Below are 16,923 nucleotides of genomic sequence, written 5' to 3' on the forward strand. Positions count from 1 at the left end.
CTCCAGGCTATTGGCCTCTAAATCTTTCAGGATGTGCTCTTATGGCTTCTCAAAATGAATTTGTAAGCACTGGGTAGGAACTAAGGTGAGTGGATACGTGCTCTATACGAGTATATATGTTGATAATTGTTCTATATATACAAGGGAGTACCCCCCCCAAAAAAACCCAGAATTTGTTTCAAAACTATGGGGTTTTTTTAGTCTTTTTTTTAACCAAATAACCATATCACCTTCAAAGTATTCTCCATGACATTTAATACATTTGTCAAATCTGCAATTCTGTTCTTAGAAACATTTTCAAACTCATCTGTTTGGATGGCTGATAGCACCTCCCTTATTTTTTTCTTCACCTCTTCTACATCATCAAATCTCTGTCCTTTCATGCCCCACTTCATTCATGGAAACAAAGAAGGTGCACAGAGTGAGGTCAGGTGAGTAAGGCGCATGAGGCAAGAGAGACAGGCTCTTTTTTGCCCCAAGCTGCACTGACATGGCTGTGTGAACAAGTACATCGCCACGGTGGCAACACCAGGCCCCATTCTGCCACACTGTTATGCTATCTTTTCAGAACCTCTAAATAAAAAGCTTGATTCACAGTCTGACCTGGTGGAACAAACTCCAAATGCACTATGCATCAACATTTTCATCTGTTCGGGAAGTTAACAGACATCCAGAATGAGGTTTGTCATCGATCAACATTTCATCTTTTTTGAAACAAGAAAACCACTCGTACACTTGAGTTTTCCCATAGCGCTGTCCTTATAAGCTGTGCTCAACATCAAAACAGTTTCTGGGGCATTTTTCTCCATCAGGAAACAAAATTTCACAGCTGCAGTTTTCTTAAATCGGCCATCACAAAAAAAACCAAGGTTTGAGCAAAAATGCTTTTACAAAAAAATTCACTGTGACTAGAGAGAACATTCCCAGGTGATGTCACTGGGTGCACTAACCCAGCACAAGTGGCTCAATGCTCACCTAGCGGGAAAAATGCATACTACAAAAGCTCCACTCCACCTACCACAATTCCATTTTTTTGGGGGGGGTACCCCCACGTATATAAAACCATCATTTGCCAATCAAACATTTTTTACAGGTACAATTCAATGGCATTAAGTTCATGCCTCATGTCGTTTAAGCATCACACTATTTCCAAAATTTTTCATTACTCTTAATAGAAGTTCACTGTCCCCTAGGCAATGAATTTCTCTGTTCCCTTCTTCCTGCTCCTGCTAACCATCGATAAAATTTGGTCTCTATACACTTTCCCAGTCTAGATATTCTGTATAAATAGAGTCATATAGTCGTTGCCATTTTATGACTGGTTTCTCTGCCTTAGCATTATGTTTTCAGGGCACATTCGTGTGGGAGCATGTTTCAGGATTTCCTTTTCTTTGTGGCTAAGTAGTATCACGGGGTGCATATGTGCCACATTTTATTTATTCACTCATGTGTTGTTAGACATTTAGACTGTTTCTACCTTTTGGTTGTAAATAATGCTGTCATAAACACTGATGTATAAGTATCTATCTGCATTCTTGCTTCAATTCTTTTGTGTATATACCTGGCGGATATGGAAATTCCATGTTTAACTTTTTGGGAACTGGCAAACGGTTTTCCACAGTGGTTGCACCATTCTATTTTCCCACCGGCGATGAAGGTTTAGATTTCTTCACATTTTGCCATCACCTGTTTTCTTTCTTTTTAATTACAACTCTCTTAGCTAACTTACTCACTGCCATTGAGTCGGTTCCATGCAGAGCGGAGCAGACCTGCCCCTGTGGGTTTCCAGACTACATTGGTATGGAAGCAGAAAGGGCCACCTTTCTCCCTCAGAGAGGCTGGTCACTATACCACCAAGGCTACTGTAGCCACCTTATCGGGTGTGCAATGTGGATTTGCTTTGAATGGTTAAATATAATTGTACAAACACTCTGGAAAGAACCAAATTCCCATACCTCTGTTTACATTTCTTGTTTTGGGACTTGGACTCATTAGAAACGACTCGTTTTTGGATTCTCGGCTGACTCCATTGAGTATAATCTTGTTGTACATTTGAGACATCACTTACCCGATAGGGAAGAGGTCCCAGATCCAGGTCTCGGGGAAGTACTGGCGGACCTGAGACTCTCCTGGTTGAACAGGTGAAGACGAAGATGAAAAAGCCTCTCGAGCAATACCATCACTTCCTGTGGAGATCAAGAATAAAAGCATTTGGGAAGGCAGGTGAGTTTTGTTTGAGAGGTAGAGGGACTGCTAGCCAGAAATTCAGAGGAAGAAGAGAACATGTGATCAGACCACTGAGAAACTCAAACAACTCACCTCACTGCCATCAAGTCCATTCTGGCTCACAGTGCCCCTATAGGACAGGTAAGAACAGCCCCTGGGGGTTTCCAAGAGTTTTAAGTCTTTACAGGAGAAGAAAGCCTCCTCTTTCACCCGAGAAGCAGCTGGTGGTTTCAAACTGCTGACCTTGTGGTTTGAAACCCAACTTGTAACCCACTACAGCACCAGGCATTCTATTAAATTAGTCACAGAGGCCATCAAGGGAAATGACAGAGAAGGAGGTTTGACCGGGGGATGAGTAGGTAAGGTCTTGAAACTTCAAAGTCCTCTCCAGAGAGAGAGAGAGACCCTTGGGAAACCACCCATGTCTATGACTCACAATCTACTATCATCTTAATGTTAGAATTGTCTGTGGAAAAACAGGAGGCAGCCACGGAACTTTGAGAGTTTGGTGACTTAACACATTAGTCAATCTATGAACCATAGATCATAGTAGCTTACCTCCACCACTTGAAGTGCCATATTTGGGAGACCAATGATCACACACTACTGGCTTCTTGATCTTGGAATTGGAGAGGATTTTCAGGCCCATGCCCTGACACGCACCAAAGAGACCAGAGATTACAGTGTTAGGTGGTATCCTACCACTAATACAAATGTTACCACCAGTAATTGCACCATCAAAGGGTTGACCCTAAACATTCCGTTTCTTCTTCTTTTATTAATGATAAGACTAGAAGTTACTACCCAGTAGTCAGTCCCCAAGATTTGTTCACTTGCAGCTAGTGTGCAAGGTTTCCAATGAAAGTTAAATATATTTAAATTTTCTTCCACAAATTTCTTCCACATTCTACCTTCATGTTCTTATTACTTGACTGACTATGAACTTGAATGAGGAATCATATTAGCTTACTCAATGCAACAAAAACATAGGGAGCATTAGGGAGAGGGGAAGGATGAACAAGACACAATTCTTGACCTCATAGCCCTCCTGGTAAAGATCCAGGCCACAGAGCATCCCAAACCTCTGCTCATAAAATAACTGTAAAATATTTTTATGAAAACAAGACATCCCTTATCTACCTTTTATGGGATCACTGACATAGGTTTGGAGACCACAGAGAAAGGGCAGAAGGGGGAGACTAGGTTAATAGTGTCTTACAAGGATTTGCTCTCCAAAGTAATTGGGCAGCTTTTTCCAAGAATAAGGATCAAGAGAGGATACTTTACATGTCAGAGCTTCTTTTCGGGTTTTGTCCCCATCAGGGCCCACAGGGGTCTCTACTTCCCTGGATATGGGCTTTTCTTTCCTCCTACCACCACTGATGTTTCTTGAAGAGAAAAATGGGAAAGCATTTACCTGGAAAAAGCGGAAAAGGTCAGCTCCTCCAGAGAACCATGGCCTCCAGATGACAGAACGCTTGCTCCAGCGCCCCTCAGGCACAGGGTCAACGAGGGCTTGAGGTACGTCCCATGAGCCAGATGCTGGACACTCATCATATTCAGCCACTTGATAAGGATAATAACCATACCAGAATGGGAACATCCCATAGACCTGAGATGAGAGGGGAAAGGTAATGGAATTTTGTTTATAAAGTGAAATCAGTTGAGAAAATCATTTCAGATGCTGGTGCTACAGTTTACTACCTCTGTATTATTGATCTTCATTGCTCTAAATTCTTCCATATTTATTTTACCAAAGCCACTTTCCCACCCTAAAAATTTTAATGTCTATCTCACTTTTCACCATAATCTATCATCCTTAGTCCCAATTTCATTCTTTCCTGATCTTCACCACCATACTAACTGTGTCCCACTCATATCATTTCTACCTTGATTTCCACACCAGCACTTTGCCCACCATTCCCCTAAGACTTTCCCTCCTGCTTCCTGGGATCCATTTTTCATTTTGCCTGCAGTCTACAGGTCTCTTCTGTCAATACTGTCATACAGATGCAGATTACTCACAGAGCTATTGCTCAGCTCTTTCTCTGGTCGAAGTAGGGAGACGCTTTTATCTACAGCCCGAACAGCACACAAAGACCCAGGAGCTGCCTGCAACTCTACTTCCACATCTGCTCCTGGGAGCTGCTGGACTGGTGAGAAGCCAAGGGAAACCTGGGGAAGAAAAGGTTTTCATTTGGTGATTGGGTTAGCTGGAGAGATGGTAATATGACTGAGATCATCAGCCAGTGATGGTCTCAACCCACCCTCTCACTCCTGTGTTTTTTGGTAAACGTTAGCTCTTTAGAACTGGTGTCTTTTGATAGAGTAGGGAAAATAAGCACAGTAGAACGATATAGAAATTTTAGATGTCAAGTCAGAGGGTAAAAGAAAAGACCACGTGGAATAACTACAGGGAGCATGTGATTTCCCAGAATGATTATTTTTAAAGGAGAAGCAAATGGGAAGGCAATTCCAACCAAGCATTCTAAAGAAATAAATACAATATCACAACTTCAATATTATCTTATTTCTTTGCCCTTATATTGTCTCACCCCACCACACACAAGGTACTTCTTTGTGCCCAACTCTTTTCTGCACCCTCCTCCAAGGCCAGTTTACCTGATTGTCAAAGCACATCTCCACTGAGAACTGAATTTTGTCAGCTATGATTCCTCCGCTGGGGAAAATGGCGTAGATGACTAGCGAAGGGTCGGGGGCTAGTCTGGAAGTGAAGATCAGTGAGAGAGAGAAGAAGCCTTTGGGTCCTGAAGTAGAAGAAGGGACACAAAGGAATGAAAGAGCATCCTCTCCACAGGACCATCTCTACCCATATGAATGCACTTTTCAGCAAGTCAATCATTTGCTACTTCTCATTTTTCTCATTTCCTATCATTATTGTTAATGTTCTATACCAACTGCTTCTAGTAAAATAACTATTTTCTGGAATATTAACTATACCTTTCTTGGAATTATTATTTAGGCAGCACTGAGTCTCACTTTATGGTGATGGGAATTTGGCAATGGATACTGCTGATGGTTGCACAATACGATGAATGCCATTAAATTGTATGCATTAAAAGCATTAAATTGATTTATACAATGAAAACAAAAAACATTATTGAAGCAGATTAAAGAACATTTAAATTAACAGAAAGATGTCTATGTTCATATATTGGAAGACTTAATATTGTTAAAAAGTCAACATAACCCAAAGTTGTCTACAGATTCAATGCTACTCCTGCTTAAAAGTTAAACAGCCTTTTTTATGGAAATAGAGGCCCCTGGCTAGAGGCCCCTGAATCTCTAAACCAAGCTGAAAGAGAAGAACAAAGTAGAAAGCTCACACTTCCTGATTTTAAAGCACACTGTACAGCTACTAAAAGGAGCTCTAGTGGGGCACTTGGTTAAGCATTGGTCTGCTAACCACCAGGTCAATGGTTCAAATCCACTAGCCATTCTGTAATAGAAAGATGAAACTCTCTGTATACATATATATTCGCTCCCTATATATTTTTACAGTTCTGAAAACCCTATTGAGCAGTTCTATGTCTCCTACAAGGTCACAATGAATTGGAATCTACTTGACAGCCGTGAATAGTGGATCATACAGTTACAGTAATCAAAACAACCTGGCAGAGATATAAAAACAGAGACATAGACCAATGGAATAAAATGGAGAATCCAGAAATATGGCCAGCTGATTTTTGACAGGGATCAATTCAGTGAGAAAGAAGAATCTCTCCAATAAATGGTGCTGGGCAAAATCCAAGAGAGCTAAACCCCTCAGAAATAGTAATGATTCCCTGAAGGTATGGAAAGAGAGGGGTGAAAGTGGAGAAGGGGGAACTGATGGCAATGATGACTATATAACCCCACTTGAGGGGAACAAACATCAGATATTTAGGTGAATGGATATATTGGAAGGTGTAAGATGGCAAAAAACAAACGAAGAGAAAAAACCCTTTAATAATAATAATATATTAAAGGTTCAGGAGGATGGTAAGGGAGAGGAGGGATGGGATAAAGGGGAGCTGATATCAAGGTGTTCAAGAAGACAGAAAATGTATTGAAAATGATGATGGCAGCTATTGTACAACTATGCTTGATCTAATGAACCTATGGATTGCAATCATATATGTAAGAGCTCCCCATAAAATGTTTAAAAACAACCACAAATAGATAGATAGAGAGATAAATGATGTTGGGAAAATTGGATTTTCATATACTGAGAAATGAAACAGGATTCTTGTCTCACATCCTATACAAAGCAAATTCAAATTTGATTGCAGGCCTAAATACGCAAACTAAAGCCATAAAATTCTTAGAAGAACATTTGATTGCAGGCCTAAATATGCCAACTAAAACCATGAAATTCTTAGAAGAACAACCACGAGCAATGCTGTTAGAAATAGCTTTCAACTGTGGATTATGTAATATAGTAACAAAGTATAAATAGCACAAGACAAAATAAATAAATGAGATTTAATAAAATTAAAATTTTTTGTTCATCAAAAGAGTTTATCTAAAATGTGAAAAGCTGCTGACTCAGAAAATACCTTCAGAAATCATCTATCTGACAATACTCTAATATATACAGCTTTGACAATTTAACAACAAAAAGAAAAATCTTCCAATTATAAAGTAGGAAAAACTTGAAGAGACACTGCATTCAAGAAGACATTCAAATAGCATCATTACTCATCAGAGAGATACAAATCAAAACCACAATGAGATATGGTTACACTCCCAATAGATAAGACATCAGCAATTTAACAAAGCTTGGTGAAAACCCCAAAACCAAACCCACTGCTAATGAGCACAGTTCAACTCATAGTGATCCTATAGAAGGCTTCCAAGACCATAAATCTTCATCAGAACAGATAGCCTCAACTTTTTCCTGTGGAACAATAGGTGGGTTTGAACTAGTCAACTTGAAATTAGTAGCCCATTGCCTAAGTCACTAGGCCTCTGTTGATGAGGATATGAGGAAATTGGAAATCTTATCCATTCCTGAAGGGAATGTAAAATGGTTAACGCCTCTGTAGAAACAGTTGCTAAAAAAAAAAAAGGAACTACCATATGATCCAGCAATTCCACTTCTATTTATATACTCAAAAACCTTGAAAGCTAAAACTCAAAGAGACTTGTACAATGTTCGTTGCAGCAGTATTCACAATAGCCCAAAGATAGAAACAACCTAAATGTCCATCGACAGATAAATGAATAAACAAAATGTGAGACGTAGACACAATGGGATAATACTCAGCCAGTAGAAATGCAGTCTTGATACATGCTACCATGTGGATGGAAGCTTGAAGAGCTTATGTTTAGTGAAACTAGTCAATCCCAAAGCATAAGTATTGTCAGGTCTCACTTATATAAAAAGACTAAAAGCAAGAAAAGGAAACTGGATAGAGATAAAAGTCACTAGTGGTTACCAAGAATGGGAGGAAGGGAGACAGGAGGAATAATGGCGATGGGGAAATCTCATCAGTTACATGTAAGGTTGCACGGCTAGTGATTGTAGTTACTGTCAAAAACTTACACACATGTAAAAAGTTAAATTGGAAAAAGTTGTGTGATAAATATATGCACTGCAAAGCAAAAAAACAAACAACGGTTAAAGTTATTTCTGTCCAACCAAACACCTCATGGGTGCTTTATTTCCTTGGTGTGGAGGTTTAGGGTCATGGTTTCATGAGACATGCCACATTAACTGAGCCTTAATAGTGTGTTTTACCTTCTAACTCATTGTGTAGTGCTTGTGGTCTTAAACGTTTGGGAGCAACCCTCTAAGGCACAACAATTGGTCTCTATTTACCCAGAAGAACAGGGGGGAAAGGAGAGTCAGGAAAAGGAGGGGGAAATGGAATACGTGACTAATTGCCTCCATCAACAATTGCCTCCAGTGCTTTGAGACCAGAACTGAAGGGTGCCTAGCCACCACTAGGGAACATTCAGATCAAAGAGCTTCTGGACGAATCCTTACCTGGAGGGGGAAAGCAGATCAGGCTTTCAGGTTGTCATTGGCTCTCTAGAACCATGGAGGATAGGTGAAGCCCTGATGCCATTGCTCTAAGAGAATCTTTAACCCATAAGCCAAAAGTCTTCCCCCAGTCTTCTAAAACACAAGGAAGAGTGCAGTTGAACTCTTGATACTGCTCTTTGAAGAACAAGCTACATGGAAGCAGGCTGACAAGAGGAACTCCAGAGATTAGACAGGAAGCTTCGGGGACAGTGAGTGTGCGTTAACATGTCAGGGAGGAACGGTTCCGAAAAGGAGCATGAAAATGCTTGCACGACTTGAAAGAAATCACTTCCCCTGAAGTGTACACGTAGCGACTATGGAGTTGGTATTTGCCTTGCTGTCTGTGTATATTCGCAAAACAAGGAGCTCTGGTGGGTTAGAGGTTATACCTTGGTCTGCGATCTCCTTGATCGGCTCTTCCAAACCACCAGCCCCTGCGTGGGAGAAAGACTGGGCTTTCTGTTCCCATAACCAGTTTCAGTCTCGGAAACCACAAGAGGTCGCTTTGAATCGGCATTGACTCAAAAGCAGTGAATGTTTGTTTATTTGCTTATTCTCAAAACAGCGTAAAAATTGAAATTTACAAAATGCATTACATTGACAAACGTTGTGTGACATGTATTTTCACAATAATAACCCCCAAAATCCCTTCTTCTAGGATAAGCCTATACACTCACCTTTCTTGGTGCTCACGTGTTTCTGCCCCTGCAGCTCCAAATTCCCTTTTCCTGTCAGCTAAGGAAGAGATGAAACGAATCAGTACAGGAGTTACTGGATTTTCACCTGCCTCCTGCAGGACCCCTGCATTCCTCCATGAGAAAGAGACTTCATTCATACTTCTAAAGCCCAGCTCACACTTCACCGAGCATCCCTTAGCTTGCCAAGGGCAGGATGGTGCCTACAGGCTCTGGCTCTTCCTCCAGTAGGACACGTCCACCAGTCATCGGGCAACGGGAGGCATGGAGGTCATTTATTGCTTCTGGGTCAGACTGCATGGGACTCATTCCTCATTTTCTGAAGATCTTCAGGGAAAGAAGCTTTCTCAATTGGGTTCCTTCTTTCATAATCCTCCTACTGCAGAGTCAGAGAAAATCTGTCTTTGTGGCCTTTCATTATTACCTTTCAATTCACGATTCAGTGGGAATGAGTATGCCTCACACTGTCTCTGAGACATTCACTGCCTCTGGATCGTCTGGGGGAAGTTCATTTGATTGATTTCTTCTCTAACTTTAACTTGAAACCTGATTCATTGACATTGAACTTAGGCAGGCTGTCCTCTCAGACTCATAGCAGTTTCGTGGTTGGTTCTTGGGTTTCCAGGGATGCACTCGGCCTTCCTCCCTGCTCAGCACCAATATCACTGTCTCCTAGTTCGCTGATGACGTTCCTTGCTAACCGAGCTACTGTTTTCCATCCAGGATATAACCCACGCTTCCTCATTGTGTTGCGCTGGGATGATTGTCTTGGTTTGGTGACTCTAATGATTTAAGACTGGGATGACCCAGGGAGCTGAACGTCGCCCAGAGACTGAGAGGATGAGAGCGGATTAAAGGACCATGAAGCCTGGGGGTCTGGTGCTGTTCCATGCTCTCCAGTCATTTCCAGAATGGCACTGTTCAGTCCTGCCTCATCTTCACAATTGGGCTTATGTTTGGGCCACTCTGAGCCATGCAATCAATTGATCTCATCAAGGGCCTTCCGTTTCTCTCCACGGACCCTCTACTGTATCCGAGACTTGTCTCTTGGGGTAGCATGCCCAAACTAAGTCAGATGGAGCCTCTCCAGCCCGACGTCTCAAAAGAATCTCACCTGTCTCTCTTTCAAGACAGATTTGCTCATTCTTCCGGAAGCCCTTCGTACAGCAAATTTTTGTTTGTTTTTTAAGTCCCCAGTTTCATCAAAGCTTCTAATCTTTATACATTTCTTTAGATGAAAAAGTGTGACTTTATTTCCCATAACACAATTGCTATCCGTGTTCATTTTAAACACAATAGAATGAAATTATCCCAAGTCCCAAGCCCGCTCCATTCTTCTCTACCCCCTTTTTGGACCCTAGCCAGCAGCCCTTTCCAGTACTTCCTGGCCTTGTTTTCTCACATGATGTCTCTGGACTCTTGCTTAAAATCTCTTTTATCACCCTAATTTTTTCCATCCTCCAGATCTCTACTATGAAGTAAAGTGGTCACCCATCATACAATTAAGAACCCAAAACAGATGACGCACACATTCAATCTGTCCCACAAATATATTTTTTAAAGTCTCTACTGGCTGCGTGCATGTCTGTGACGAAAAGAGCTGGTTTCCTTTCCTAACACAATGAGATATTGTGCTAAAGAGGAGGGGGAAAGGCGGTCAGTCTCTAAATCTTGAGGGAGTTTTGTTTTTATGTCAATGTCTTTAAATGTATTAAAAACTAACCAAAATTATGGTCAATGCTTTTGCTAACTTTACCACAGTGGAGCCCATCCATTCTTACAATAAATGCTTTATAACAACAAAACCTGAAGCGTGAGGGTCTGAACTGAGGGGCTGCAAATATGCACACACTAAAGTTCAAAGTTGTCGTTGGAACAAAGAACTCAGTGTTCATTAATAATTTGTAGGGGTCTCCATGTTAAGATTTGGGCTAATGAAAAGGTCAACACTTTGAGCCCCCCCGCCCCCCGACCCTTCGAGGGAGAAGGAGAACCGTCTGCCTGCATAAAGATTGGGAACCCAATGGGCAGCATTAATCTTTCTTCTAGGGTTGCTGTGGGTCAAAATTAACTCAGAAGCAGCGAGCTTGTGGGCATCGATACTTAAACATGATTATGTGGTGAAATAATATTTTGACATACTGGGTCAAAGAAATGTCTAGTATGCATTGATTAATATCCAAGGTATATTCTGTGAAGTAGGACGTTAAGTGATTCAGATGTCGCATGGGCGCTATATTAAAATGTTATGATGACCCTCTGTCAGGGTTGCTCCTCTTGATGCTGCCGATGTCCCTGCTGCTGCTGCTGGTGGAGCTACTTGTGGGGGCTGGAGGAACTGGTGGCCCTGGTGGGTGGTGCCTGAGCAGGTGGCTAAGGGAGGAAGCCAAAGGAAGCTAGCAGGGAGCGAGCAGAGTAAGCTCAGTCCCCACCCACTGTTGCATCAGCCTGCCTGCAGGACAAGCCCGGAGCCATGTCCTCTGCCTCACCTGCCAGAATTACCCAGGATTTCAAGATTACATCTCAGGACTTTAGAAAACAATAACAACAGCAACAACCAAAAACCCATGATCTAGTGCTGGAGTCTGGCTTTTGAGTCTTTAACACCATAAGGAAGAAATAAACAACAAAACCCCAAATAACCATATGACCACAGGCATAAATTCAGTTGGAATTTGCCCAAACATAAATTGATTAAGCAATGCATACTTGTATGCTATTAAAATCATTTTTAACTATTTATTTTAATTCCTTAAATGTAGCTACTGGAGCTTTTGAAATGACATATGTGGCTCACATTTCATTCTTCCCTAGACAGTCTATCCTCTCTCTCTGGTCGACTCGATCATTCGCTTTCCTTCACCACACATTTTCACTAACCCTTAGTTCCCAGGCTTACATAGTAGGTGAAGGTGATTTCTTGGTCAGGGCTGGCATCAGCTGGATCAATGTAATAATCCACTAGCACTTTCTGGGGCTGGCCACATTCCAACATGCCCTCCAGCCGGTGGATGCCCAGGAAGCTGCGTGTTGTCTTGTAGAAGGGTTCAAGATGCAGGTATGCGTTTTGGTAGTAGCGAGGCACTTTCTCAGGATCATATACCATGTCTTCCATTTGGAACTTGCCCTGAAAGGTAGAGAAAGATTGGGGTGGCAGTGGAACTTTCAGCACGTGCTTCCAACCATATTAAGCCCATGGGTGAGGGTAGTTCACTAGTAGTCCAGCCAAGGATTAGAGGAACAATCCATAACAGTGGGGTGTGCCCCAGCATTTTGGTGTGTTGCGGAATGGAAATTAAGTCTTCATTTTCACTGACCCATTGTGGATTGTATGTCTATCTCCTTAGATAGATAAGCATGAGTACGATTACACAGAATGTAAAGATTATATCTCAGGACTTTAACAACAACAACCACCTAAAAACCAACTCGATATAGAAGCCAATGAGATGGAAAAATAATTCTATCTGAGCAAAGCGACGGGGTGATGTGTATAGAAGTTGTCAAATTAGCCACAGAATAACGGGTGTTTGTTTAAATGGTGTGGTTGGATGGTTGCATTAATGACTTGAGCCCTCCATGTCTTCCTGTGTCAACACTCTTAGCCATATAACTTCTTGTGGTGTCTTCACAGTTGGACTCTGGGCCCAGTCATGTGACTTGCCCCTGGGATGGGAATGCTAGCTTATGAAACACAGTGGGAGGCTTGCACACACTCCAATTTGCACCTCTATCATGGCCCTGAGAAGAAGCCCGAGCTCTATTGCTGAAGCTTGAGAGACATGTGGATGACCAGCTAATAGCCAGCTGACCCATGACCTGTGAGGAAGCCCACTAAGATTGCTGAGCTGCCTATTGGACTATCCCAGAGGTGTGAGCAACAGGTGCTTATTACATGAGACTGAAACTTTATAGTTGTGTCTTAGGCAGCATTGTTGTGGCAGCTGTTGATTGATACAAGTAGTCCCGCTTATAAGTTATCAACAATCTAGATCATCTCCTCAGGCCTTTTTATGAGTCATGGGCAGAGGGGCCAGGGGAGCAGGAGGGAGACTTGACTGAGTTGTCTTTCCCCCTCTACTCAGATTTCCCATGAGTCAGGGGCCAATTCGATGGCACACCACAGCAGCGCTCTGAGCTCATAGACGGGACCAGATAGTGATGGGGGTCAACGTCAAACTGAATTTGTAGAAACAGTGATGCTGATATGATATTTATTTGGTTTATATTAAAACCAGAAGATCTTAAAAAAATAACATTTGTCAAGGAGTGAGAAGGATGGGATTTAGAGTAGAGGGGCAACAGGAAAGGGGAGAATTTTAGCGTTTGACTTCAGGAAAGCCTCCCTCGCTGGGAAGCTGGGCCCTCCTCGGTGCTTACCTCCAGAGAAATGTCTGTCCCATTCCAACGGGCTGTGTCCAGCTTGAAGTGAGCCAGGCCCTGGTTGTCCGTAACGAGGGTGTGGTTGATGGTTTCATTGATGCCATAAATCACCAGAAACACGGAATGCTTCCTGAGGAGGGTGCCGTCAGCATCCCTAACTCTTATCTGGCAGAGGCGGGTAGGGGAGGAAAAAGGTCTTTAGAGCAGGAGAGGTAGATATGGAGTAGGCACAAGTATGATGGGGTAAAGTGGGTGAAACTCTTAAGAATGCATTTCAGGAAAGATAAGTGACATTGAAAGGTGAGAAATTAGGAAAACACACCCGGCAGAAGTCCCTTAGCATGGAGCAGGGGTAGATTTGTCACACTGCTCATGTCACGCAGTCTGTGGGGCCTCCCCTCGCATGGGCACTTTCCAAAGCTCTGTCCATTCTTTTGACTCTCTCTCTTCAAAAAGGAGTCCTCCGGACTCTAGGAGATATCTGGATCTACTCTAACTCTAGAGAACAGATGACTAGAGAGTAATGTAGCATATATATATATATATCCATAATATTCTTCTATTATATATGTATAATATTTGATTAGATAATTGTCAAATGGGGGGAGGCGGAGGGAGAAAATTCTAAAATCTTTAAAGTAAATGCTTAGCACTTTTACTGACCTAGCCTGTCGAAACCATCCTGTGCAATCAGCTCCTCTACAGGCTGCATCGCTTTCAGATTCACAAACTGCATAGACTAATGTGAGTGCGAACACGAATTACCTCACGACCAGTCAGCAACATTCAGCCATGAAAACACAGGTATTCTTGTGACAGGTCAGCTTACGAAGCTATAAATGGCTTTCTGGCCAAAATGTTTGATAATAACCTTGCTTAGATTCGGGAGCCCAGACTAGCTCTCTTCAGAACCTGTAAACCAAACACCAAACCTGTTGCCAGTGACTCAACTCAAACTCATGGTGATGCTGTAAGGTCAGGTCAGAACTGCCCCGTAGGCTCTGATCTTCACAGAAGGGCAGGGCAGAACTGTTCCCAAGGCTCTGATCTTTACAGAATTAGGCTGTCACATCTGTTGCCCTTTGATGTTTTGGGAAGGTTTGAGCCACTGGCATTGAGTTCGCAGCCAAATGTTTAACAACTGGGGGAGCAGAGCTTCCTCCATTCAAAGCCCTTACAGCTCCAAGTTCAAAGATTTGGTCATTAGAAGATGAACTCCTGGCACTAGGAAGGGCACAGAATCAAGAGAGTATACTCTGGATGCAAGCTGCTGGCTTTGACCACAGTTACCAGTTATAAGCTGGGAAAATCACGTCTCCTCTCTATGGCTCAGACTCTGCCTCCTCTGTAAAATTGGCCAACAATCGTGCTTGCCTTACAGAGCTTTTGTAAAGGTGAAATAAGTGCACATATACAGAACACTTAGGAAAAAAACCTGGCAATAAACAAGCTCTTAGGATCCAGAGACAGGAAGAAGGTCCCAAAGTAAGTGGCTCAGCATTTTTTAATGTGTAGAGGCGCGTTTCAACACACCTTGCCGCTGAAGGGGAAGTTGGGATAATAAAAAGTATTGGTGTCTTCAAAGGTCATCGATCCTATCTGAGATGAAATCCAGATTTCCTGTGTGCTATTGGCTTCCACACCTGTGAAGGAAAACCAAATGAATGATGATCTAGACATAGCTTCATATCTTCATCTGCACATTTAAGGTAAACTCCCTGGGAGGCTGGCGCCTCTGCAGCGACGAAAATGGAATATATTTTGGGCTAACGAAGCAGACCAATGTCTCCTCCCCAAACTGTGAGGGAAGCAGGCAGTGAGTGGGTGGCAGAGTCCAAGTTGGCATTTGCCCTTGACTGTAAACTAGAAACAGGTCACTCTCACACACTCAGGTGTCCTCTGAGTAAGTCTGTCCCCCAAACAGCTTCTATCTCTTTTCTTTCTTTTTTTTTAAATAAAATATTTTATTGGGGGTTCTTACAGCTTCTTATGACAATCCATGCATCAATTGTATCAAGCACATTTAAACATATGCTGCCATCATCATTTTCAAAACATTTTCTTTCTGCTGGAAACCTTGGCATCAGCTCCTCTTTTTTTTTTTTTTTGCTCCCTCCCACCCTCATGACCCCTTGGTAAATTATAAATTATTATTTTCAAATCTTACACCATCTGCTGTTTCTGTTGTTCATCCCCCTCGGGGGTAGGGGGTTATATGTCAATCATTGCAATAGGTTGCCTCTTTCTCCCTGCTCTCCCCCCACTTTCCCCCACCCTCATGATATTGCTGTTCCTCAGGGGCTTATCTGTCCTGGATTCTGTGTGTCAAGAACTCTTATCAATACCAGTGTACATGCTCTCTGGTCTAGCTGGATTTGTAAAGTAGAACTGGGGTCATGGTCATGGGGGTGGGTGGGGAGGAAGCATTAAAGAACTAGACTCTAGTTACTAGAGTAATGTTGTATGTTTCATCGGTGCCATACTGCACCGACTGGCTAGTCCTTCTGTTTCTTTTGGTAATGAATTAAAGAGTGCCCAACTTACCTGTCCCTTCCTCCACTACAGTCGCCACGATATTGATGCTATGGCTGTACGCGTAGCCAGTGAGGTTGAAGGTGGACATGTCCACAGAGGCTGAGAAGCATCCTGCTTTGTCAGTCTGGAGAAGCAATCAGAGAGAAAGATGCATGACTTTATTTCCACCTCGTGATAGACCTCAGAAGGAAATACTGGCTTTTTTCCTTATCTTTAAAATGAAAATAACTCTCATATCCTAAACAGAGGCGCACCCAAATCCATACTGACCCATTGCTAAGGGATCAATCCTGACTCATGGCAACCCCCTGAGGTTTTCTGCATTATAACCTTGATGAAAGGAGATCAGCTGGTCTTTTCCCCTCAGCTCTCCTAAGGTGGGTTTGAACCACCAACCTTTCGGTTCGTGGTTGAGTGTTAACAGTTTGCACTGCACAGTGTGACCTTGTGTACATTCCCAGAGACAGGCAAATGTTTTCATTGCATCCAGAAGCGACTGTGAGGCTGCAGGCTGTGTGACAGGGAAGAGAACCCCCTGCAGAGCCAGGAAACTTGTTCATTCAGGTTAGTGTCTTGATTCCAAAACAAATCCTGGAAGATTCCGTCCGTTAAGGACGAGGAACTGCTATGCTCTTTGGCACAGGATCATAATCCCGAGAAACTCTCTGTTCCTCTCTGGGCCCGGCTTCCTCTGTAGGACATGTCATTCAGTTCCTTTGATCCCTCTCACACACTCACCTGCCCGGACAGTTTCTTGCATCTGTCCTGCAGCTGCTCCTCCTCCGGCCTGCGATACCAGTAGGTGTGTGCTTTCTGACATACGGAAACCTGCACTGCCCCTAGCATGGGCTTTCCATAGGTGTACCTAACTCAGAAAAGCAAAAGTTGAGAGATTCCGCTTGAGATCCAACCCTCCTTCCCTAACCTATCATTTTCCTCTCTTCCCTAAAACCCCAGCCTTTGAAAGTGCTCTGGCAACTCGACAGGCGGTCAGTTGTGGTTCCCTTCCCAGTCTTATCCAGAGCCCTTGACGACTGCCAGGACACGATTACA

General features: G+C 42.8%; 1 protein-coding gene across 1 annotated transcript in view; it reads right to left on the reverse strand.

Annotated features, from left to right (window-relative positions):
* The window catches only part of A2ML1 (alpha-2-macroglobulin like 1), a 58,169-nt gene that overhangs the window by 24,674 nt on the left and 16,572 nt on the right, over positions 1–16,923 (reverse strand). The window contains exons 8-18 of the mRNA XM_075553109.1: positions 16,609–16,735; positions 15,880–15,994; positions 14,869–14,978; positions 13,333–13,500; positions 11,852–12,079; positions 8,935–8,992; positions 4,849–4,994; positions 4,252–4,401; positions 3,644–3,838; positions 2,791–2,878; positions 2,069–2,186 (exon numbers count right to left, since the gene is read on the reverse strand). Coding sequence (XP_075409224.1) covers positions 2,069–2,186; positions 2,791–2,878; positions 3,644–3,838; positions 4,252–4,401; positions 4,849–4,994; positions 8,935–8,992; positions 11,852–12,079; positions 13,333–13,500; positions 14,869–14,978; positions 15,880–15,994; positions 16,609–16,735 — 1,503 coding nt within the window. The remainder of the gene's footprint in view (positions 1–2,068; positions 2,187–2,790; positions 2,879–3,643; positions 3,839–4,251; positions 4,402–4,848; positions 4,995–8,934; positions 8,993–11,851; positions 12,080–13,332; positions 13,501–14,868; positions 14,979–15,879; positions 15,995–16,608; positions 16,736–16,923) is intronic.

The sequence above is a fragment of the Tenrec ecaudatus genome, chromosome 6 (genome assembly GCF_050624435.1).
Source record: "Tenrec ecaudatus isolate mTenEca1 chromosome 6, mTenEca1.hap1, whole genome shotgun sequence".
NCBI lineage: Eukaryota > Metazoa > Chordata > Mammalia > Afrosoricida > Tenrecidae > Tenrec > Tenrec ecaudatus.